At 47.8% G+C, this 23025-nt stretch overlaps 9 protein-coding genes across 9 annotated transcripts; 3 read left to right on the forward strand and 6 right to left on the reverse strand.

The window, feature by feature from the left end:
* Window positions 1-325: 325 nt before the first annotated feature.
* Window positions 326-741, reverse strand: K444DRAFT_422379 (uncharacterized protein). The gene has a single exon (XM_024872717.1). The coding sequence runs from the start codon at window positions 643-645 to the stop codon at window positions 430-432; it is 216 nt and encodes a 71-aa protein (XP_024735961.1). The 5' UTR covers window positions 646-741; the 3' UTR covers window positions 326-429.
* A 2068-nt stretch (window positions 742-2809) lies between these two features.
* Window positions 2810-3552, forward strand: K444DRAFT_531779 (uncharacterized protein; the record flags this gene model as incomplete). The annotated part of the gene is made up of 2 exons (XM_024875022.1): window positions 2810-3290; window positions 3344-3552. 2 exons carry the CDS (start codon window positions 2810-2812, stop codon window positions 3550-3552), a joined length of 690 nt encoding a protein of 229 aa, XP_024735962.1.
* A 738-nt stretch (window positions 3553-4290) lies between these two features.
* On the reverse strand, window positions 4291-6361 carry K444DRAFT_664215 (uncharacterized protein; the record flags this gene model as incomplete). Its single annotated transcript, XM_024886935.1, has 1 exon — window positions 4291-6361. The coding sequence occupies one exon, from the start codon at window positions 6359-6361 to the stop codon at window positions 4706-4708; it is 1656 nt and encodes a 551-aa protein (XP_024735963.1). The 3' UTR covers window positions 4291-4705.
* Window positions 6362-7824: 1463 nt separating this feature from the next.
* K444DRAFT_591098 (putative 40S ribosomal protein S19) lies at window positions 7825-8698 on the reverse strand (the record flags this gene model as incomplete). Its single annotated transcript, XM_024878175.1, has 5 exons — window positions 7825-7877; window positions 8051-8257; window positions 8313-8427; window positions 8477-8521; window positions 8666-8698. 5 exons carry the CDS (start codon window positions 8696-8698, stop codon window positions 7825-7827), a joined length of 453 nt encoding a protein of 150 aa, XP_024735964.1.
* A 710-nt stretch (window positions 8699-9408) lies between these two features.
* K444DRAFT_724866 (uncharacterized protein) lies at window positions 9409-11512 on the forward strand (the record flags this gene model as incomplete). Its single annotated transcript, XM_024888639.1, has 4 exons — window positions 9409-10073; window positions 10166-10250; window positions 10397-10680; window positions 10733-11512. 4 exons carry the CDS (start codon window positions 9409-9411, stop codon window positions 11088-11090), a joined length of 1392 nt encoding a protein of 463 aa, XP_024735965.1. The 3' UTR covers window positions 11091-11512.
* A 23-nt stretch (window positions 11513-11535) lies between these two features.
* Window positions 11536-14277, reverse strand: K444DRAFT_630693 (uncharacterized protein; the record flags this gene model as incomplete). The annotated part of the gene is made up of 6 exons (XM_024883249.1): window positions 11536-11794; window positions 11844-11993; window positions 12046-12125; window positions 12176-12369; window positions 12421-14002; window positions 14062-14277. The coding sequence occupies 6 exons, from the start codon at window positions 14275-14277 to the stop codon at window positions 11536-11538; spliced, it is 2481 nt and encodes an 826-aa protein (XP_024735966.1).
* A 265-nt stretch (window positions 14278-14542) lies between these two features.
* K444DRAFT_591104 (nucleic acid-binding protein) lies at window positions 14543-20208 on the forward strand. The gene is made up of 3 exons (XM_024878176.1): window positions 14543-15028; window positions 15078-19535; window positions 19593-20208. The coding sequence occupies exons 1-3, from the start codon at window positions 14594-14596 to the stop codon at window positions 20109-20111; spliced, it is 5412 nt and encodes a 1803-aa protein (XP_024735967.1). The 5' UTR covers window positions 14543-14593; the 3' UTR covers window positions 20112-20208.
* A 161-nt stretch (window positions 20209-20369) lies between these two features.
* Window positions 20370-21658, reverse strand: K444DRAFT_724876 (uncharacterized protein). The gene is made up of 2 exons (XM_024888640.1): window positions 21055-21658; window positions 20370-20899 (listed from the first exon to the last, which is right to left on the reverse strand). Exons 1-2 carry the CDS (start codon window positions 21181-21183, stop codon window positions 20660-20662), a joined length of 369 nt encoding a protein of 122 aa, XP_024735968.1. The 5' UTR covers window positions 21184-21658; the 3' UTR covers window positions 20370-20659.
* A 162-nt stretch (window positions 21659-21820) lies between these two features.
* Window positions 21821-22864, reverse strand: K444DRAFT_613854 (uncharacterized protein). The gene is made up of 4 exons (XM_024880426.1): window positions 22671-22864; window positions 22429-22542; window positions 22255-22368; window positions 21821-22207 (listed from the first exon to the last, which is right to left on the reverse strand). The coding sequence occupies exons 1-4, from the start codon at window positions 22825-22827 to the stop codon at window positions 21876-21878; spliced, it is 717 nt and encodes a 238-aa protein (XP_024735969.1). The 5' UTR covers window positions 22828-22864; the 3' UTR covers window positions 21821-21875.
* Window positions 22865-23025: the final 161 nt, after the last annotated feature.

Raw genomic sequence — 23025 nt, forward strand, 5'->3', positions numbered from 1 at the left:
GATATAAGTTGGCGCAACTGAAAACGCACTTGAATCCCGTGAAGCCTGTGAATCACCATAACCACCACACAGTCTACACTTACCATGTCTGCATCGCAAGCAAAAGCCAATTCATGGTTCTGGCGCTTGATTCACATCTTTCAAGGCTTCACCGTTCTATCTCGTGATTTGCTCCCTATCATAATTAACTGCAGGTCCGCGAAGATAAGCGGCGTGAATTGAAAGCAGAAGAAAGCAACGCAAGCTAGAGAATAGTGGCATAGGACGTAGAGAAGTAGATCATCGCAAGTCTACGTAGAAGACCCCTTCCTCAGCATCAGAGCTCCAGCGTCAGCATACATCCCTCTATAATATTGCAAAGTCAACGCGCAGTCATCATCGATAGCTTCCTTTCCTCTCAATAGGCCCACATCCATCCATCCCCAAAGCCTATGATTCCCGCACTATCAGTTCTCTCCTCTCGTCAATTCCCCACCTGCGCACAGCCCAAATAGCAACCACGCTCAAAGCTTGTTCCGAATCTTGAAAATAAGTTTTTCTTTCCTTCATTGGCGGCTTGTTGCAAGATCGCCCGCCACACTGCTTCGTAGTGTATAACGCGTTCACGGAACTCGCTTGTGTAGACAAGCTCATGCAGATCCTCATTGAAGCCAAACGGCGATTGCGATGAATCAGCTAAATTGGCTCTGAACTTGGCAAGACTAAAGTCGGACGATAGGAGCGGGAGAAGTCTTTGATCCTGACTTCGTCCGCAAGGTATTCGACTAAGATATCCTCCCACGGTTCTTCGTCCTTTTTCTCGGGCTTGAAATGTTGTTGACAACCACTAGAGTCATTCTTTGAAAGACAGGCCCTGGGGTGATTAATCTTGAATTTGGAGGTGATGGTGGTTGAGAATACGAGGCACTGGCTTCAAGAGATGGTCTAGGCTGAGAAAGTACTGCTTGATCGGCAAGATTTGGTATAATAGGAAGTAGATAATTACTTGGGTTTTGGCCTTGATTCTCCGATATAGAACCCTGAATAGAATACGCTGCGTTCGTGAGATCGATATATCCGGGCTTGTTCTATCCTCGAAGTTTTTCTGCCACTTTGGCTACCTTTATTCTCTGCTCTAGGTCAATCTTAGGCCGAGGAGATGGGTCTTGAGGAACTATTATAGGCTGATCGAACTTCGGAGCTGCTTCGTGCTGACGATTGTTGTTTGGAGGAGGAGTATCTGATGCCGATGTTTGAGATCGCAGTGTTGTGGCATTTCGAGGAGAGCGGGAAGGTCGGACTGGTGGGCTTCGTGCTATGCGTAGAGAGGCGGCCTTTCCCTTTCAGTTTTGCTTCTCCCTTTCGCATGATTGGATATGCGTCCTTCTAACACTGACGAGAAGTCTTGATAGTGCAATATCAACCCAAACTTTGTGAACTTTAGGAATAAGGTCCCATCTCAACTGCTGCTCAAACTCCACCTTCGTTGTACCAATAACCGGTTTCATTTTCTCAGCCCCATCTAATCCTCTAAACGATTCATCGAACTTCCATTCGCCGCTTTCCACCTTTGCCGTAAAATGAGTAAGCATATCTGCCTTAATCAATTTAAGTCCTACGCGATCGACCAATAAACCTTTTCGAACGAGGTCATCTCTCCAGCGCCCTCTAGTTTCTAAATCGGGGCGAGTGGGTACTTCTCATACCAGCCAGCCTCAGGCAATGGCCTCAAACAAGTTTGGTCCGGATTGTTGGCAGACATGATGGCTGGGCCTGCTTCAAAATCAGCCAGAGCACTCTGAATAGGGATACATGTGACAGACGTTAAGAAAGGAAGGTGAAGTGAAGTAGTTCTCTGAGCGAGAAGTGAAGTCGTCTGGTGTGTGAGGCGTGCTGAAAAAAGGCTGCCTCGTGGAATTAACTGGAAATGGTGTAGTATGTTGTAGAGAGAGGGAACTTTCTTCACTGAGGAGCTATATGAGATAATTGGGGATGAGACTGGATGCGATGCGGACTAGCGGCAATTAAGCTGCCGATGTTGAAGCCTGAAGGAAAGCGTGGCTAGACTGAAGACGTTTAAGGTTGAAGAGAGTGATGAAGCCGAGGTCTATGATGAGCTTCTCCTTACTAATTCTCGTCTATGAAAGGTGAAGGGGACGGGAATAGAAGGGAATGAGATGGTAGGAAAAGTGAGTGAGCTTCTGACTACCTAATGTAATGTGACGGATGAAATATCTCTCTTATGACCGCAATAGTCAAGGTTTGCTTGAGGAGTAATGGAAGACCACGAAAGCTCTGCCGCTTATTTTCGCAGAGAAGTGATAGATGAGATCTCTCGTTGATGCTCGAGACGGGAACAAACGGGAAGAGAAGGTTACGGTTCGCTAATACAAGTATCGACCGTAGATGAGATAATACGACTGTTTGACAAATGATAAGAGTTGAGGGCAGTCTGGCTCTGCCTCGAACTTGAAATATTAGAGGCCAGTGCGAATTGCAAAGCCTCGAGGGAAGAGGTGAGGATGTCTGAGCCACCGAGAGAGGCACTAGACTGCGGTCAACATCTCTCAGCTTCAAGCTCGAGGTTAAATCCCACTTTAAGGCAGGGCTTCAAATGCTTCAATTATCCCCGTCCAAGTGAGGGGCCGTTGTGAGGAACGAGTTCTTCGTCAAAGCAATCGTGATGATGTCGCAGAGTGCCTATTTCTGACTAGCGTCGAAGCTCTGTGCGGCACGGCTTTCCGTAGTGCAGGGGTTAAGCTTCCTTTCATCAACGACAGACGACTTCACAAAAACCACTTCCCGGCAGCACAAAACCAGCTCACTGACAATGTCCTATCTACGATCCGCCGTCCAACGCCCCAGTATTCGTGATCTCACGACATATCTCCTGCAACCTAGCAAACGACGATGCATTGCCCAGAGCACACACAAGAACCTCACTCGCCGGATCCAACCAACTGCTACACGAGCATTGTCCCTCTCCCATACTCTCGATGCAGCGCCGAAGTCCCATGATAGAGGACCTCGCAGTACGGAAGATACACAAACCGATTTTGGAAGTCTCAATGTGCTTGGAAACACGCCAGCCCCAAGTACCTCTATAGATGCATGTCTTTGGGACGGTTTTCATCTGGACAGTGGTGTCAAGATCACAGGAGGCTCGGGCGTGTTACTAGTTGCTGGAGAAGCATTCAATTGGAGGCCCTGGGAGTCTGGGAAGGGCGGTATGAAATTAGTCAATGAGAAGGGACAGTTTGATGTCGAGGATGAAGCATGGGGCTTGTTTTCTCTAGTGTGGCCGAAGCCTGGTGAGTCCTCTTTATATCGCCTCTGAAATTAATATGCTGACAATTGTGATTAGACTTGCTCATACTTGGTCTTGGTAAGGAAATGCGACCCATAAGCCCACGAGTAAGACAACACCTTAATTCTCTGGGAGTCAGAGTCGATATCCAGGACACAAGGAATGCTGCAGCACAGTACAACCTGCTCGCGACTGAAAGAGGGCTGAACGCTGTGGCTGGAGCTTTGATTCCCATAGGATTCAAGGAAGGAGTTGGAGTCAAATAATTAGAGGACTTTCTTTTTAGGTCTGTAGCTTCTGATGCAGATCAATGAGTGGGGAGCCGGCCAAAGTGCGCATCTCAACGTTGAAGACTACCGACAATAACAATATTAGAGACCACTTCGGGAGCCAATGAGCCAGGGAGCTGGCTAAAATGAGAATCTCAATGTCAAGGTTACCTACAACAATATTGGAACTGACCTCGGCAGCCGCACACCCGGACCCTCTTCCTCGAGAAGTTGTTTCTTGTGAGAACAAAGGCACATCTTTTCTTTGATGATATGGACCATCTTCTCGGAGTGAAAACTGCTACCTGTCCAGACTTCGTGATATGATTACACTAAACGTGTTTGTTGAAGATGGAACAGTCGGAAGGTCAGATTGTAAGTGATAAGGACCTCTAGAGGGCATATCATGGTTTTCGGAAAGCATTATGTGCAAACGATGGCTCTGGCTGGGAGAATGCAACAGACGGGTTATCCGAGAGATATTATACTACGAAATTTCATGAATAGACAGTGACGAAGCGACCTACATGCCCTCCAGGCTGGGAAAAAGTCCATCTTGGAGATCGTGCAATAATTGGCCAAGGAAGTCTTTTCACGGACTATTTTGCGGCTCCTCTATCGTTCGCAATTGCAACAGTAGCATTAATGTCTAAAAATGGTGCTTTGCACTAACATCTCATTCTGCAATTCAAATCCTAAAGCCGAATGATTTGGGAATGCACATCATTTTGCAAGGCAGAATATCATTCGGTTTCAATATCATAAAAGTTTTTAAAGCTTTTTAATTTCGATGCAACGGTGTCATTCCATTGCGATGCCTTCAATGCCGAAACATGAAAGACCATAGTTGATCTCCAATTCACAGCTGGCGCCCATCAACTATCCTCAAATTTGAGACCTGGGCATCCTACAGTCCCGCTGTCTAAGCTCCATCTCGACGAGAAAACTTTCCAGGAAAGGAAAGGAAATTTCGAAAACAAACGCATCTTCGCCCCTTTTGGTCTCGCAAATCCATTGCGTTTTTCATCCTCTCCTCAGCATACGCATTTCATCGTTCCAGAAACAGGTCAACAACTTCAACACACGAAGGCCTGCTTCAATGGGTTCTCTCCAGTCCTGCTGACTTTTCAACTCATAACTCTAAGGAACCTCAATATCTGTTCACCCGGCTTTTCTTCGAAGGAGTTTGAAAACTGTCCAATTCTCTCGAACGCTTTCTGTTGTCATTCAGGTTGACGGCTCGCTTCAAAGCATCGGGAGTGAATGCGGGAGTGAAGATGGGAGTTCTTGTAGCATTCTTGGCTGGCGTGAATATGTCTTCTTTTCCAGATCCTGAACGTGCAGGTGGGGTCCACTCGTCTTCGTCGGAGTCACCGAAGTAGTTTCGTTCTCTTCGCTTCTTTTTCTCGCAGCCTTTTGGGCTTGGATAGTACTGGGTTGCTTGTGAAACCGTTACTCTCGTTGACACCCTCGAGCTGGAGTGGTCTCGGGTTGTCATTGTTGTCGAGAATGATACCTCGGAGGGTGAGGTTTGTCTTCTTTCTGCAACGTGTGGTGAAGCAAGCGGAGCAGCCGAAGTAGACGAAGCAGGGCGGGTATATGGTTTCTCTCTGATGACGACTGCCATGTTGCTTCGCTTTTTGCTTTCTGTCCTCTTCAGCATCTGCGGCTCAGGCTCTGCATCCGGATCTTCGATCTCATCAGCGAATAGAGGCAGTGACACCTGCCCGTACTTGCCTTTGGTAAACTGGACTTCACCTAGGTTTTTGCATATGATGAAGTAGAATTTTATAGGTGTGTACCGCTCCATGAATTCCTGAAACATCAGGCATTGTCGGCAAGGAGGACGGCTAATGACGATCTCGGCCTCAATTGGTTTCCGGGCAACATCCTTCAACATCCAGAGATCACCTCTCTGTTTTGACGGAGGCCGGACCTTTCCAGTCTGCTTTTGCAGGATGTCGATGGCAAACCACAACATTAATTTTGGCTCAACATGCGCTGCATATGTATCACCTCCTTCGCGTCCGTGATATTTGTCAAATGGTGAAACTTTGAAATCGTGGTTGTGGAAAGTTACAAACTCTTTCACAACCGTCGTCCAAATATCCGGATCAAGGAGTTTTTGGTGCTTTTCGGCGCAGACAGTCCACCCAGGAAACGCGCACATCTCGGGATCAGGAGAACCTTTGGATCTGACGAAGCCGAAGACTTTCTGCCTGGCATAATTTTGGTTTCCTTTGAAAACTTCCGTTGGACGAAGTAAATAAAGAAGACTTGAAGAAGCCCGATAAACGAACGACTGATCGTACAATTCAATCGTGCTTGGTACGTCTTCGGCAGGCAAGTCGGTGCAAGACTTTGCCTCCGGGAGGAGTCTGATAATTGCTGCGCAGTGATTTCGAATACTTCCAATGGCATCATCTTCTTCAATACCATTGGCCTGAAGAAAAGCTTCGATTTCTTCACGGCCGCCAATGGCAGCGAGTGCTTTTGCTGCAGCTTCGATTATCTTCAAAACCTCTGCTGCATGATTCTTCTTGCTTTTCGAGGCTTTTCGTACTTGTCTTACTTCTGACTGAAGTTCGTCCTCTCCCTCACTGGATGTATCGGGCGCGTCTTCAACTGTCGGCTGTTTTGACATCTGTTCTTTGGTTCCATGGCTTTTCTTCTTTTGCTTCCTCTTCTTCGTGACGAACTTGGCGCGTGAAGATCCTCCAAACTCAAAATTATCAATATCCGCGTCATGATGGGAATTGCTCTTGCTTGATCGTTTCAGACCCTTCTTCCATCCAAGTGGAGGCATAGCGAAAGATACGATGACTTTTCAGATATTAGACTCGAGTATGTTGAGCAACGCAGAAAAGTTCTAGGCTGGACTTAGAGCAGTTTGATTGATGGACTGCGAGGTGTGAGAAAGTCGCGCTGTGGTATTGAGAAGGATAGATCAGACCTTTGAGAAAGTGAGTATTCTTTCAAAATGGAATCGCCTTCGTGAAAAGTCTTCAACGTGGTGTTGGAAAACACTCCCCAGGGAGCTCAGAAAGACGTTTGTTCGCAGAGAAGGAGTACGACCACAGAATCCCGAGTGAGCGGATTGGAAATATATGGGCGGTGTTGAGCAATGATGGCAAGTCTGTATGGTTGGGAAGGGGGGGAAGGAGTGGTTGTGTGGAAAAAGAAGCGAGGCGTGAAGAGATATCGAACCATGACTGCAGAAGCGGGGTAAATAGGTGAATTCTTCTCAAACCAACTTCGAAAGTGAGCCCTGGGTGACCGAGGTCATTGTGCTTGGAAGACTGAAGCAAAGGGGTTCATAGAGTACCGGTAATGCAGACTTGCAAGTCACATGAGCGGAATTTCGGAAGCAGTAAGTAACGGCATGGATATCTATCTTGAAGCAAACAAATCGGAGCAAACGCGTGTTCCTCTCCGAGTGTTGAGAGGTTGAGCTTGTCACTTGATAATATCATCCTCTTCATGTCACGTTTCTGAGATCATGGACGAACATACTGAACGCCAACTAATGTTAACTGCACTAATGTTAACTGCAGTTCACATCCTGGAGAGCGTCTCCCTTTCTTTGAACGCTTCATAATGCTTGAGCCTTGTGCCGTTTATTGAAACTGATGTGCGGCCTGGCCATGACTCTTCCCCAGAACCCAAATTTCCACAATCATCAAAACGTCAAACGGGAGTCCCCAGCTTAGGTCAATATATTGACATCCACCAACCTGGGCTTCCTTCCTACCCCACTTTACTTTAAGATGCTGGCTGTGCTGTGGGTAATAGTTTCACTGTTTCGGACGTTGTCGATTCGGTTCAGCATATCGTAGCACCAGGACCAAGGCGGGTGGATAGAGATCGTACTTTTGTAAAGAGAAAACGTTTGAAACTTCTTCCACCTTCCCCATGCCCGCCGCCAGAACCGATCCCCACTTTAATAGACGACTGTGGTCTGAGGAACTAACCTGAACTACGTCCCTAATAGGGCTGCATCTGGGATGACTGTTGGGGAACATGAAAGCGGGATTCTTGAATGTTGAAGGATTGAAAATGTTGCCAGACGGACAATTGACGGCCGAGACTGGGCGTTTCCAAATGTTTGACGGCCATCTTGACTCGACATGTTTTTAAATTAATGATGTCACTGAACAATCGGGAACGAGATGGGAGGCGATGCTACTTGGATTTCAAGAGCTTTTATGCATTAAGAAGCACTATGTAGGCCCGAAACTCCGTACCCAGATGACTACAATGCGGATGAATCTACTCGTCATCATCTTCTTCCTCGGCCTCCACTGCAGTCTGGGCAATTCGGTCTACACAAAGAATTAGCACTGTTGTATCCAGAGAAGGTCGACGGAGCTGGAAATTCGGACATGTCTTTCCTGTGAACAAGGTGGCGCGTAATAGGAAAAAAACCCCAAAGCAGCTGAAATGCTCTTGGCAACCGGGCGACGGAGCAGCATTATTTTATGAGATGACGACTTACCCAAATCCCGCTGACCTGACTGCGTGATTCTACGTCCTCCCTTCTCCTCGTCCTGCTCCAGCACACCAATCTTCTCGAGGGCTTGCATGACCTTGCGATCAACACTTCCACTAGCATCGACGTGATGGGATGGACGACTGCCTCGGTTGCGAGTTGAGCCGTGAACTTTTCGAAGTCTTCCTACACCAACGGTCTTGCGGAGATAGACTGTAGAGAGCGGAATCAGCGATTTTTGCTGCTCATAGGATTTGGAAGTGCCTACCATGGCGCGCAACTGAAGCGGCTCTGACGTAGAACCAATCGATCGATTGAGGAGGAAGCTCCTTAGCAGGGCCAAGCTTGACAGTATCGACCCAACCGGGGATTGGCAATTTGCCCTTGGGAGGTGTCAGTAAAGAATCCATCGGGAATAAGGGCATAACTGACCTGGCGCTTCAAGAATTGGCTGTACAGTTCGATGAACTTTTGGGCCTGTGTGATCCCTCAAATCAGCATGATTCCGTACGGATGTTGTTCACACCCTCTCGCCTGCTCAATATGTGTGGTTCGAAGGGCCGGATTTGGTCGCTGTCGAACGAGTATTCGCTTTCAAGTGGTGGATTCGTGTATACTCACATCGACGTCCCGGACGGAAATGCCACCTGCCATGTTGTGCGGTTGGATTGACGTTCGAGGAGGGTTGGTTTGTCGTGAAGGGTTTGAGAAAGTTCGCGATCGAAAATTGAATATCTCGGTGTGGGCAGCCGCGGCAGACAAGCGATATACGCTAGCCCAAAAAGAGTTTAGCTGACTTTGGTCCTGCACCTTCCCGAAACTCACCCCTTAGGAAGTGAGGAAGAACCCAGAATTTCAGATGGAAAATCTGGGTGATGCACATGAGTCCTTCAAGAGTTGCATGTCAAATCAGATCTTTCTTTTAAATATCGAGGCCCAAGTGAGTCCAGTCTCGCAGCAATGAGTGTGTCTTGCAAGCTCAAGTCCGCAGCGTCCATCCAACATGTCCGGATCATTCAGGCATGAGTCGGACCTCTGCCACCTCTGTCTCTCTCATATCTGAGAGAGAGAGTGTAATATTAGTTTGTTACTGTAAGGATTACTCTGCAGATGCTAAATTTGATAGAATGGGCGGGCCCTTGAATATTATGCCTCTTACTCGTCACTCTTTCCCCTTTCTCGGTCACAACTGTGGTAGATATCCTCCCCCCTTTTACTTTCAGCTGAGCTTGGTATAGCCTTGAATTGAGATTGACGCACCGCTTTGAGATTTTTTTTGAGACTCCCCTTCCGCTTTTGATAGCCTCATGCTCCTCAGTTATTTCAAGCCGCCTGTCTTGAATTCGATCATTTAATATATAGTCATGCCAGGCCCTTTCTTTCTTCTATTTCAAGGCCCTACATTCTTTACACCGCGGCCCTTCAAAAATGCTCACTACTCGAACTCTCCTTTCCGTCTGTTCGATTTTGTCATTGTCTCACGCTTCTCCAGCTGGCCAGTACGACAGACGACAAGCTGTTTGCCTGCAACTATTACAATTACAGCTGCAACAGGCGCTCAAGACGTAGCAGCTCAAACGGTGTATTTGACAATCAATCCGACCATTGTGACAGTAACTACCTCACTTTGTGACTGGACATCAACGTCGCTCTTCAGTAGAGCCCCATCCTCTTTGTCAAGCCCTCCATCGCCATTTCCGTCTTCACCAAGCCCTTTGGCAGCTGCGTCCTCGACGAACAGCAACTCGGTTCCTGCTTCTCCTTCGTCCTCAGCGAATAGCGCTCTACCTTCCGGAGCACCAAGCTCGAAGACTGAATCGTCATCGAGCAATCCTCTTCCTTCTGGGGCACCAAGTTCAACAACCCAACTGTCTTCCACAGACACAACTAGCCAAAGTTCCTCGAGCAGTATTCAAGCAGCGGCGACCGCCAGCTCAGAATCCAGCTCCTCTAGCAGACTTCAGGCCGCGGAATCCACCAGCTCATCCAGCTCATCCATCAGTGTTCAAGCTGCCGCCACGGGTTCAGGGTCCAGTTCGTCCAGCAGCATTCAAGCAGCAACCACGAGCAATTCAGTATCCAGTCCTAGCAGCGTTCAAGCTGCCGCCACGGCCACTTCAGTGTCAGTTCTTCAAGCAATCCTCCTGGAGCTGCTACCACCTCTGCGCCTCCTGTTGTTGTCACTACTATCTTTACGACGATAATTGTAAGTCTTTGACCTCCTCCATTGCTTTCCCTTCTCACGCTTGATGTTTTTTGCTGCGAGCTTTGCACCCGCATACAATTATCTCTTTATGATACCTATTTCTACGCAGAGAGGAAGACGATCGGCAGACTAACGCAGACGGGTAGAATGGCGTGACTGTGGCCGCTACGTCCACGCAATTCGTTGATGTTTTCGCCACAAGCACGGCTACCTCAATCATTAACGATTTTGTGACGAGCACGATCGAGGTTGACGTAACCTCGACCGCCTACCATATAGCCCCGTTATGTTCGACTCTTGCTACTGTTGCGAATTCGGATTTCGATACCACACTTCCCGATAATTCATGGGTGGAGATCGTAGGCGGCTCTGGCTTTAATATTTCAACGAACACGAACTCGAGCTATGTCGATGTTGGACCAAATAGCGTGTAAGTATCACTCACATGTTTATCTTCATGCATATTCTAATCAACTTGCTAGGAAATTCTCATTCCCAGCGGGACCAACACACGCGGACATTCTGTCAAGTTCACAAACTATCACTGTCTGTCCCGACCAAATCTATGGCTTCTACGCCTTTACGCTACTAGGCCCTCTTAATACAGGATCCTGCGAGGCATGGTTCTCAACTACTCCAGGGGTCGGCGCAGCCAAGGCGGGTAATAAAGAACTTCTCGTTGCACTTTCGGATCTGCCTGGGGTTTGGAGTCGATTCAACATCAGTGAAAACAACGCCGATAAGACCTCATTCTCTACCCAAGTCTTCATCAATGCTTACTGTGTCTCTTCAAATCCATCGGCTGTATATTTCGACACGGTGACTGTGGGGCAGACTTGAGAGACGTTCATCCGTGCTGTTGTAATAAATGGAACAGAGCTTCTTACTTCCTATTTAAACCCAGTGCCTTTCTAGTTCTCCACTCGTTTGTGCAACTCATATCTTATTGCTATGTCTTTTCGTTGGCTTTGACGGAAGACGTTCCCTTATTCCCCATTTAAGCGAGCTTCCCCTGAATTGGGGCTGACACAACAACGCCATTGGGACAGTACAATGCAGTTCCCGGGAAATTTGTTCTGTTGGAAAGCAAGGATGCGCGAAGTTGAAATATGTTCTTGTGCGGTTCCTAGCAACGCCGAATCCCATCCAAGAAAAGCATCCCAGTTGACGGCGGCATACGGGGGTATAATTCTCATCTTTCTACATCTCAACGCCAGACCTCATAATCATTACCTCTAACTCCATGCCTGCCCACCGACCACCAACCCACTCTTTGCCCAATGATTTATAGCTTGGATCTTACAGCCTCTAGTCTGTACTTGACATCTTTGAGCACCTTCGTAGCTGGTTTCCAGTCGTCGAATTGCTTCAGTAGTTCTATGACCTCTGTATGGAGCTCGGTTTTGACGAAGTCCTCCTCAAGGATTCCCCGCATTGTCCAGGGAAGTACGTAAGGGTTTGCATTAGTGGGAATCCCGTACTTTTTCATTTGGAGAGAAACATCGCCCACAGAAGTCGTCTCAAGAGCATATTCGACGGCAAAGCTGCTAATGTTAGCAAGAGTGACGAGAGCAGCGGGGCATTTTAACTTACTCGTAGACTTTACCATCGTCATACAATCGAGAGTGACCTTCGCCAGTATACAGGCTGCCGGCCAGCGGAGCCGATAACTCGCGAATGAGGCCATGATCGGAGACTCCGAGATTTCGCAATTTGAGAGCAAATCCGACGAGATGAGAGAGACTAAATATCCGATCAGTACTATGTTCTATTAAATCTTTTAAGATGGGCTTACAAGTCCGGGGCGTGTATGCGGCCGTCCACAAATACAGCCCTGTAGATATAAGGATGGCTAACCGGCGAGAAGATAGAGGACTGTAGACTGTCAGCCAGTTACACGATCAAGAGCATTTGACTGCACAAACCTCCATGGAAACTAATTGATCATCGATAGATCCACAGTATGTAATTCTGACTCCATACTTTACCGTAATTCGAAGGGCATCCTCGTATCTTTTCGACACCGAGCTTTCAGGATCTGCGAACTCAAACAGCTCGCCAGCAGATCCACTGAACAATTTGCTCTTGTAATCTGGGAATGGGCCGAGGGAAACACCAGCTAGGAAGAAAATTAGTGAGGAGATACATTGTGATCGTTAAATCTGCTTACCCATGGCACAAATCCCAATCTTCCCGTTTGAGACCACCCCAAACTCAACCAATTTAGCAACAAGCATCACAGCGACAGGAACCCCTTGGGAATGGCAGGCGACCAGAATGAAGTCAGCTTTCCGCACATGGTCGATCCAATTCAAAAGGAGCTTCCACAGATTATCAACTCGTTCTGCGATTTTCCCCTCGCCTTCAAGAGCAACCTTTTCTATTTCGCATTCCACGGACCCATTCTTATCTGTCCACCGACGAATTGCAGCAGCTGCATGATTTGCAAACTTTATTGACGTCCCAGTTGGCTGGCCAATAATTGTGCGAAGCAAAGGTGCTGGAAAGAGGCCATGGATTCCAATTGCGAGGGCCTTTTTGATTTTTGGTGGATCCTTTACCAGTGAGACGTGCTTCATAGGTTCTTGATGGCCGTGGAGTAGCAATCGTGCGATTTGCTGTAGTATGGATGGATTTTCCACGAGTTTGTAGGTGCTTCTTACTGATGGTATCAGAAGATTAGGGGGAGAGGTCTTCGCTGGAGCTGGGCTTTGGGATGGAGTTCCTTTGGACGAGGTGGGATCCAACTGTGCAACCTTACGCGTCGCCTCACTTAATTCGACAGAGTTAGGTCTGCCCCTTTTGGTCGTCTTTGGCGACACTTTCTTGTTCTCCTTCACGGAAGTACTCTCTTTCACTGTAGTGACCTTCGCAGGTTCGGGGTTGCTTTGGGATGGCTCTCCGGCAACCGCAAGTTGTCCCTTATCCTCCGAATTTGTCTCCGAAGTTTCCACAGCTTTCTTCGGCGGGTCTGTGGACCAAAATGCCCAGGACGACCCAGCAGCTGCTTTCGCCGGTGGCGGTGCGTCTTCCATGACTGTATCTCGATCGCAATCTTTTAGCTTGACAGGTATCTGTTCTTTGGGTGCTTCCGTAACAGCAGATGGTGCTGCGGTAGACCACAAACCAAACCACGAAGTTGAGGTTGTCGGTGCTGTGATCGTGGCCGGCGTATCTTGCGAGGTATCTTGTGAACGAGTTTCTGTAGTCGACTGCTTGGGTTGCGTGGGCTGTGATTCAATTGTGGGAGGTTGCTCGACACCTTTCGACTCCACCGACGAAGGGTCTTTATCCAGGGCGGTGGAAGCTTGCAAAGATGGCCTAGTTAGCCAACCTCCAAGCCAGCCTGAAGATGTTGCTGGCCGTGGAGCATCTGGGCCTGATTCTGGCGCGTTCTCTGGCCTTGAGGCATGGGAATGAGGAACAGTGTCTTCCGTAACATTTGTTGAACCACTCATCTCAACATCTCCAGTTGACGAGGGTTCGACAGCTTGTTTGTCCTTGTCTGCCGCTTTATCCTCATCCAATGTCCCGCCCATAGTGATATCTAAAGTCTCTTTGCCCTTTCCTAAATACATCGAAGGTGGCCTGGCAGCTGTGACGGCTGGGGATTTTTTGGGTTCGAATCGACTTAAATCCGCTGGTGCTGCCCCGTTGGCTGGTTTGTTTGCCAAGATAGTCTCTCTGGCCACTTGAGTTAAAGCCGTCGACTTCCTCGGCCAAGTGCCGTACCAATTACTCTTTGGTTTCACCTTTCTTAGATGTTAGTCTTCATCCGACAAATTGGGAGATTTACAGGCGAAATCCTCACCTGGTTTGAAGAGCTCGACTCAGGCTTGACAACCTTCAGAGGAGTAGGTGTATCTTCTTCTTTATTGACGACATCACTGTGTTTGTCTGCCTCCGGGGTCGAGGTCTTTATTGTCGATTCCTCGGCCACGACTGGCGGTGGATGCGAGGGAATCGCAGCCGTGGACTCATCCACACTGGGAGGTTTTGTTCTGGCCCGTTTCCTTGATGGGCCCATTAAATAGAATGGCAGATGCAGAAATGAATCCGTCTCGGTCAAATGTAAAGGAGAACAACTCCGAAATGTTCACAAAGGAAAGGGCAGGATAAGGTGGACAATTCTGAGCTGGCAGCCTGATGATGTGCCGTCACGGGCAAGGAACGAAGGCCAGCCCCGCGTCCAAGTGACAGGGGTCAATGCAAACTTGCATCTTAGGCTCAACAGGGCAAACGTAAAAAAAGTTCGAATCTCGTCCCCTCTCGAGACTATTAATCGCAGCCATCGCATTCAAGTCTCCTCACCTAAATCCCTATTTGTAGGGGAACCTGCAACCATGGCACCAATCGACAAGAAGAGAAAGAACGGTCCAACAAATGAGTCCTTTGCGCGGTCCAGAAAACCTGCGGAGGGCGACGATCGACCCTCGAAAAGACTTCGCCCAGACGAGAAAGACGGGAAACGCACCGCACCAAAGGCCCCTTTGGTACCCAAAATATCACGGGTTCGAGAGGAAGAAGCAGCCTTTCCCAGAGGGGGGGCGAGCATCTTAACACCATTGGAACATAAGCAGATTCAAATCGAGGCTACCCGAGATGTTTTGTTCGAGCAAGAAATTGGGAAATCTTCGAGGCCCGAACAAGACGGTGGGGGGGAGGAGACTGCTGTACGAAAGAAACACAAGCCGAAATCTAAAGGGAAGGGCAAGAAGGGAACAGAAAAAGCAGAACCGGAGGAGGAGACTGTCAAGATTGAGGGTTTAAGTTACAAGGTATGTTACCGGCTTTGTGCTATTTTTATTCTTAGCTAACTTAGCACAGCGAATTGTGCCTGGCTCCTTGATACTTGGTCAAGTCTCTCAAATCAACGACCATGATATTGCGCTTTCCCTACCCAATAATTTGACCGGCTATGTCCCAATTACTTCGATATCCGACAAGATAACCCAAAGGATCGAAGACATAGCCGATGCCGAGGATGATGAGAATGATGAGGACGATGAAGTCAATTCCGAGGGTGTTGAACTTGTGGAGTTGTTCTCAATTGGCCAATATCTCAGAGCCTATGTTGTTTCAACCAGTGACGACCCAAATTCGACTTCGAACGGCAAACCTAGGAGAAGAATAGAGCTCTCACTTCTCCCCCAGCAGGCAAACAACGTCCTTAAGTCACAAAATATTATTGTCAATACAATGCTTATGACATCGGTAGCAAGTGTTGAAGATCATGGTCTTGTCATGGATCTCGGGCTTGAAAGCTCTGATTTGAAGGGTTTCCTGTCTTCTAAGGAACTTGGGCACGGAATCAAGCTGCCCGATGTACAAGAAGGGAGAGTATTTCTCTGCATGGTAACAGGTCTCAACTCCAGCGGAAAGATTATCAAACTGTCTGCAGATAGGCAGAAAATTGGCAATCTAAAAAAGTCCAATTACCTTACCGAAGCTCCGACTGTAGATGCTTTCCTCCCAGGTTCTGCCGTCGAGGTTTTGGTTGCAGACATAACCTCGAGAGGGATCGTTGGAAAAGTCATGGGTATGGTGGACGTTACTGCGGATCTCATGCATTCGGGTGCTGGAGCCAGTGGGAAGGACCTGGAAAAGAGGTACAAAATTGGATCAAAGATCAAGGGGAGAATCGTTTGCACTTTTCCAGCGGCTGATCCACCCAAGCTCGGAGTGTCTCTTCTAGAGCATGTTGTTTCACTGGCTCCACAGCAGGCGATCAAAAACGGCGAAAAGAAGAATCCTCTGGATGTTCTTCCATTGTCAACCATCATTGAAGAGGTTACCGTCCGCAAGGTCGAAGCTGACGTTGGATTGTTCGTCGATGTAGGAGTTAAAGGTGTATCTGGATTTGTGCACATTTCCAGAGTCAAAGATGGCAAGATTGAAACCCTGTCCGAATCCGCGGGAGCATACAAGGTCGGATCAACACACCGTGGCAGAGTGATCGGCTACAACTCACTTGACGGAGTCTATCTTATCTCTTTAGAGCCCAGTGTTTTGGAACAACCATTCCTACGCATTGAGGACTTGACCATTGGCGAGGTGGTGAAAGGAAAGGTCGAGAAAATTGTCATCAACGCCTCGGGTGTTGGCGGCATCCTGGTCAATCTTGCCGAGGGAATTACTGGACTTGTGCCAGTGACCCACATGTCTGACGTTCAGTTACAACACCCGGAGAAGAAGTTCAAGGAGGGTATGACGGTGACGGCTCGAGTTCTATCAACGGACCCAGGAAAACGACAAATACGCCTGACCCTCAAGAAGAGTTTGGTAAACTCCGAAGCGACACTGTTTCTATCTTACAATGATATCAAAGTCGGCATGCACAGCCCTGGTACGATTGTAAACATCATCCCCGCTGGTGCTGTTGTCCAATTCTATGGGACAATTCGGGGCTTCCTACCTGTTTCTGAAATGAGCGAGGCGTATATCCAAGATCCCCATCAGCACTTTCGTCTTGGACAAGTTGTGAATGTTCATGTGTTGAAGGTCGACCCTGAAGCGGAAAAGTTGACCGTGTCATGCAAAGACACATCAGTTTTTGGGCTCGCTCAGCAGAATGCCATGAAAAAGCTGAAAGTGGGCGAAATCGTCTCTGGGGTGGTCACAGAAAAGTCTGACGATGACATTTCTGTAGAATTGCAAGGTCTCGGGTCACGAGCCATCCTTGCTGTAGGGCATCTCACTGATGGGTCTTCAAGTAAGAACCAATCAGCAATGAAGAAAATTCGAGTTGGGCAGACCTTAATAGACTTGGTCGTTCTCGAAAAGCTCGAGCAGAAGCGCTTGGTTACCGTCACAAATAAGCCAAGTCTCCTCAAAGACGCGAGAAATCATGTGCTGCTCAGAAGTTTTGACGATGTCAAGCAGAACAAGGTTGTTCATGGTTTTGTCAAGAACGTAACGCTGACGGCCGTTTTCGTCCAATTTGGTGGAGGTCTCACTGGTCTTCTCCCAAAGAACAAGTTGACCGAGCGTTCCATTCGCCTTCCTAATTTTGGAATGGCGAAATACCAGTCCGTGGAAGCCAAGATCATCTCAGTGGACCACGGCCAGCAAAGATTTGCACTATCCATGGTCGATCTTAGCAATGAGGTACCAACTGAACTTCCGCTGGCCACTGCGTCTGCAGGTAGTGCGCAAGCAGCGGTGAATTCAGTTGATCCAACAGTCACAAGTGTAGATGATCTTACACTGGGAAGATTGACGAAGGCAAAGATCTCTTCTGTCAAAGATACTCAGATTAACGTCCAACTTGCCGACAACATCCAAGGACGTATTGATGTTTCACAATTTTTTGATACTTGGGAGACTATCAAGGATCGAAAGAAACCTCTGCGATCGTTCTCATCTAAGCAAGTCATCGATGTGCGTGTTTTGGGCATTCATGATGCAAGAAACCATCGCTTTCTACCAATATCTCATCGAGGCGGGAAGACCTTGGTTTTTGAGCTCTCAGCCAAACCGAGTGATCAAACAGACGTGGCCCAAGACCCGCTCACTCTTGACAAAGTCAAGGTCGGCTCATCTTGGATTGCATATGTCAACAATATCGGCGACGATTGCTTATGGGTCAACCTATCTCCAAATGTCCGCGGACGAATACGCAATATAGATGTGTCGGACGACATCTCATTACTTAAAGATATGGGATCCAACTTTCCGGTAGGCTCAGCTATCAGAGTCCAAGTCACCCACGTGGACGTTGCGAATAATCGACTGGATCTCTCGGCCCGCTCAACCCAGACGTCAGAACCACTGACATTCAAGAATCTCAGCAAGGGTATGGTAGTAACGGGAAGGGTGACAAAGTCAAATGAAAGACTCATCATGGTGCAACTTAGCGAAAGCGTGTCGGGTCCTATCAACCTCACCGACCTAGCTGATGACTATTCGGACGCTGACCTAACAAAATATTCGAAACACGACATCATTCGCGTCTGTATCACAGATATTGATGCGCCTAACAAGAAGATGAGAATATCAACGAGGCCCTCGAGAGTTTTGAACTCCTCCCTTCCCGTCCAAGATCCAGAAATATCCTCGATATCACAATTGAAGGTCAACGATATCATTCGCGGATTCGTGAAAAATGTGTCTGATAAAGGCCTGTTTGTCAATTTGGGGGGCAATGTAACGGCCTACGTCAGGGTCTCTGATCTTTCAGATTCCTATGTCAAGGACTGGAAGTCCGAATTTGCAGTTGATCAGCTTGTGAAGGGTAAGATTGTTCATGTTGACACTCAGTCGAACAATGTCAGGATGAGTTTGAAAGCTACTGTTCTCGATAACGACTACGTCGTACCGATAACATTTGACGATATCAAAGTCGGTCAAGTCGTGACTGGAAAGATTCGAAAGGTCGAGGACTTTGGTGTATTCATCCTCATCGATAGCTCAGATAAAGTCAGCGGCCTTTGCCACAAGAGTGAAATGGCTGAGAAGCCTGTTCACGATGTCAAGAAGCTCTATGAAGAGGGTGACTCGGTCAAAGCAGTTGTTCTGAAGGTCGACCCTGAGAAACGGCGAATCAACTTTGGACTCAAGGCATCGTACTTTGAGACTGGTGCAGAAGCAGAGGTAGAAAGTGATGACGATGACTTGAGTGGGATGCAGGGAGTCAAGATCGGAGAGGACACTGATGAAAACGATGAGGAGGGCTCGGAGGACAACAAGCATGGCGGAATCGATCTCGATGATGTTGAGAGCAGTGACGGTGGAGCCGAGCAAAATGAGCAGTCTGACGAAGAAATGGTCGATGCTGGTGATGACTCGGGTGTCGCTGCTCTCAATGCTGGTGGATTTGACTGGACAGCTGATGTCTTGGATCAGATTGAAGAGCAATCAGGTGCGGAGTCGGACGATGAAGATGCAGACGAAACCCCGAAGAAGAAGAAGCGCAGGAAGGGAGAAATCAAGATCGACAAAACTGGTGACCTTGATGCTAACGGACCTCAATCCGTTAGCGACTTTGAGCGCCTTCTCCTTGGTCAGCCAGACTCCGCGGAACTTTGGATCCAATATATGGCATTCCAAATGCAACTCAGCGAGCTTGGCAAGGCAAGAGACGTTGCAGAACGTGCCATAAAATCAATCAACATTACGGAAGAGACTGAGAAGATGAATGTGTGGATTGCTCTGTTAAATCTTGAGAACACATACGGGAGTGATGAGACTGTTGAGGAAGCCTTCAAGAGAGCTTGTCAATACAACGATGCCCAAGAGATCCATGAGAGGCTGACCAGTATTTACATCCAGTCTGGCAAGCACGATGTAAGTTTTTCAAAGTCCTAAAAGTTGAACTCGTACTGACTCCTGACTCCCACACAGAAAGCTGATGAGCTCTTCCAAGTCCTCGTTAAGAAATTCTCACAGTCGCCCACGGTGTGGTACAATTATGCACATTTCCTGCACACAACTTTAGCATCACCCGATCGCGCTCGAGCGCTTCTCCCTCGCGCAACACAGTCCCTTCCTCCTCATACACATCTTAATCTCACCCTCAAGTTTGCTGCCCTCGAGTTTCACTCCTCTTCTGGATCTCCTGAGCGTGGCCGAACTATGTTTGAGGGCTTACTGTCGACCTTCCCTAAAAGACTTGATATCTGGAATCAGCTTCTGGATCTTGAGATACAGCAAGGTGACCAGGATATTATCCGTGGGGTATTTGAACGTGTGGTTAAGACGAAAGGTCTCAAGCCTAAGGGTGCCAAATCTTGGTTTAGGCGGTGGTCTGAATGGGAGGAGAAGAATGGAGATAAGAAAAGCCAGGAGAAGGTCAAGGCGAAGGCTGAAGAGTGGGTGAGATCTGCGGGCCAGAAGAAGAGTCAACCGGGGGATGACGAATAGATGAGTTCTGATATATTTCTCCGATTCTGCATAGCATTGGAGTACGAAGGCACAAAAGTCCAAAAATGATTAGCTAGGAGAATGGATGATGTGAAACATTCACTGTTGCTAACCTTCCGCGTGAAAAAGAGCCCCCCCTCCCATTCAACAACATTCTCAATGTTCCAGGTGCTCTAGAGCATCGAGTCGATGTGCAACAAAACTGCAGTATTCAAGATTCACTCCCCATTTGAACAGAAATCTCCACTCGGTTATCTACTTCGTTGAGATCGAAATATTTACCACAAATTTAAGCAGCGGCCCGCCATCATTCGCCTTCGTCGCACCAAGAGACTTCTCCGTCGTCTTCGCCATAACATCAATAGCCTCATCCCACTTCTCCTCATCTTCCTCTTTCCAACCATCATCCCTCTGCCCTATGTATCCCCACAATGCAGTCACCGGCCACCTCAAATCCTTTGTCTTCTCAAAAGCTCACAAGTACTAATCTGAACTTTTCTCCCAAATCCACCTGCTACCAAGAAATCTCTGAGCGTCTTCTGCTTCAATCATTCTGGATCATATGCTAGCCCTAGCTTGGCATTTGGTCGTCTGGTGGCAAGATGAGCGGCTCTTCTGGCATCACCATGGGGACAGAAAGCGAAGGTGCAGACAATTGCTTGTCCACCGGGTTTGAGTGTGCGGTAAAGGTGCTGCCCTACGATTTTTTGATCGTCCAGGTCGGTGACCACGAAGTTGGTGAAGGACAAGTCGAAATAATTGTCAGGAAAGGTGAGTTTTTGCGCACGCTTGATGAAGTTTAACAGGCCAGTGATTGGCAACGACCCCTTATCTTGGCAGCCGCCGATTTGGTACCGAGAAGATTTTAGGATTGCCCTCATGTCACGATATGGTGGGCATCTAGACAAGAGAAGAACTGCCAGTGTCCGACGGCTCGTGAAACCATTAGATGAGAACAACGGGTTGAATGACCATGATTCGAGAGACACTCAATGGCATAGAGAGAAAGTAGATACATACTTGTTGGCGTCTGTAGCTTTGATCCGGATCGATGACCGGGGATGAGTGGCATGATTTCGGATGTTACTTGGCCACAACCGCAGCCACTGTCGCGGATCAGAGGGTTTGGAAGAAAAGTAGGAAGCAGGTGAGTGAAAATGTGCTTGTTTATGTCTTCGGAAGTTGTGTCGAGGATTGCTTCAAAGAGGCGGCAGTTTTAGGGAACATTTGCTTCGGGGGTAAAAGGAGGCTTGGTTTGCGTAGAGGCCATGACAAAGAAAGAAAGAAAGAGATAGAGGAGAACTCGATATGTAAAGTATTGGAAAAGAGGAAGAGGCTTTTCAGAGCTCTGAAATATGCTTTAGACTTGAGAATTCGTGAAGGAAGGAGAGGAAGTACTGGCAATTTGACAGCAAAGGGGGCGGACGCATCGGATTGGACTCATGTAAGGTGATTATATGTCGCTGTGCTGTTGCCATAGAGGCTTTTACACCTAAAAGTTTAGTAGACAAGGTGTGCACGTGCTTTCACTATAGCAACACCTGTCTCCGACATATAGCTGCACGTACAGGAGTTCAATCCGGTATGTCCACCCCCTTTACAAGTACTTGGGAGATTTATAGCATTCAAGCATTCAAATGCAGGGGTCAGGCTACGCTACAGTTCTCGTCTCACGTAAGCACATTTAATAATCGAAGGATATCAAAGCTGTCGGAAGTTGTATCCAATAAATGCCAGCTACAATACTAGTATTGTACAAGCTTGTTATGACGATGTGTCTTTGGGATCATTCAGCCTTTGGTCATTCTCGGCAGCCAATTGGCGCTCTTGAGCTCGCAAGGCTTCAATGTTCTCGTTAACTAACGCAATCTGAGCGTTGACTCGGAGAAGCTTCTCTCTCAACATGTTCTCGTACTCGCTATCAGACAACACTTTCATTGGACTCCACTTGGAATTCAAAATGAAGTTCCTCTTGTCGGATTCCCCCCTTTCTACCAGCTGAGAATTTCGAGCATCTGCCCAATTGTATACTGCTTGTCCTGTTGCTCCGAATAGGGCAAACACGATAGCTCCTGGAATGACATTTCCTCGGCCCCCTGGGATACGTGTTAAATCATAATGTAGGAAGGTGCAGAAAACTAACGGAGAAGGCCGCCGGCTGTCCCCCCAACTCCGCCTGCTATTGCACTAGCAGAGACTTTTTCTCCAGGTCCAACCTTGTCCTTTCCCCAGACGTGGATAACGAAACCCCTTGAGGCTGAAAATAGAGGAACAAATTATTAGCTGAGTCTTCTGAACAAAAGCTGGTGCCACGCACCGCAGAATGTGGTCCCTAAGGTGAACCATTGAATACCTGATGCCAGGGCAAACAGCGTGGGTGTAGTTGATCGGATTACACCAGCAAAGCCTCCAACCAACATTCCAGACATGCCTTTGATTGAAGGTTAGCATTCTGTTTCAGGAGGGGTACAATCACGTGCAAATATTCCAGGCGTTGGTTGAGAGGAGAATAGTGTCTCGAGATGTTGAGTTACAGCTAGTGATAAATTGAATACACACCAGAGAGCCCTCCAACTTGCAGGGCAGGCCATATGATTTCAAGTATTTCTGGTGGCAACCCGTTGCTCCTTCGAGGAGGCCCAGTCTCTCTGCTTGATGATTGAGGTTGTTCCATGTCGCCTTTGACCTTCTGAATAGCACATATGTTTGGTTGCATAGTTCAGAGCGTCTCAGTCAGTCATTGTCGAAATTGGTTGTTGCTTCCGTGCAGAGAGTAGATCGATCATTCATATTCGGAAGGAACAATCGGCACGGCCTATGCCGAAAAGAGCTTAGCGTCGACTAGAACGAGAACTAGTGGCTTGCACTTGAAATTCTTCCAGTGGGCAAAACTCCAGAATATTTCCCAACGACT

The sequence above is a fragment of the Hyaloscypha bicolor genome (genome assembly GCF_002865645.1).
Source record: "Hyaloscypha bicolor E unplaced genomic scaffold K444scaffold_87, whole genome shotgun sequence".
Lineage (NCBI taxonomy): Eukaryota > Fungi > Ascomycota > Leotiomycetes > Helotiales > Hyaloscyphaceae > Hyaloscypha > Hyaloscypha bicolor.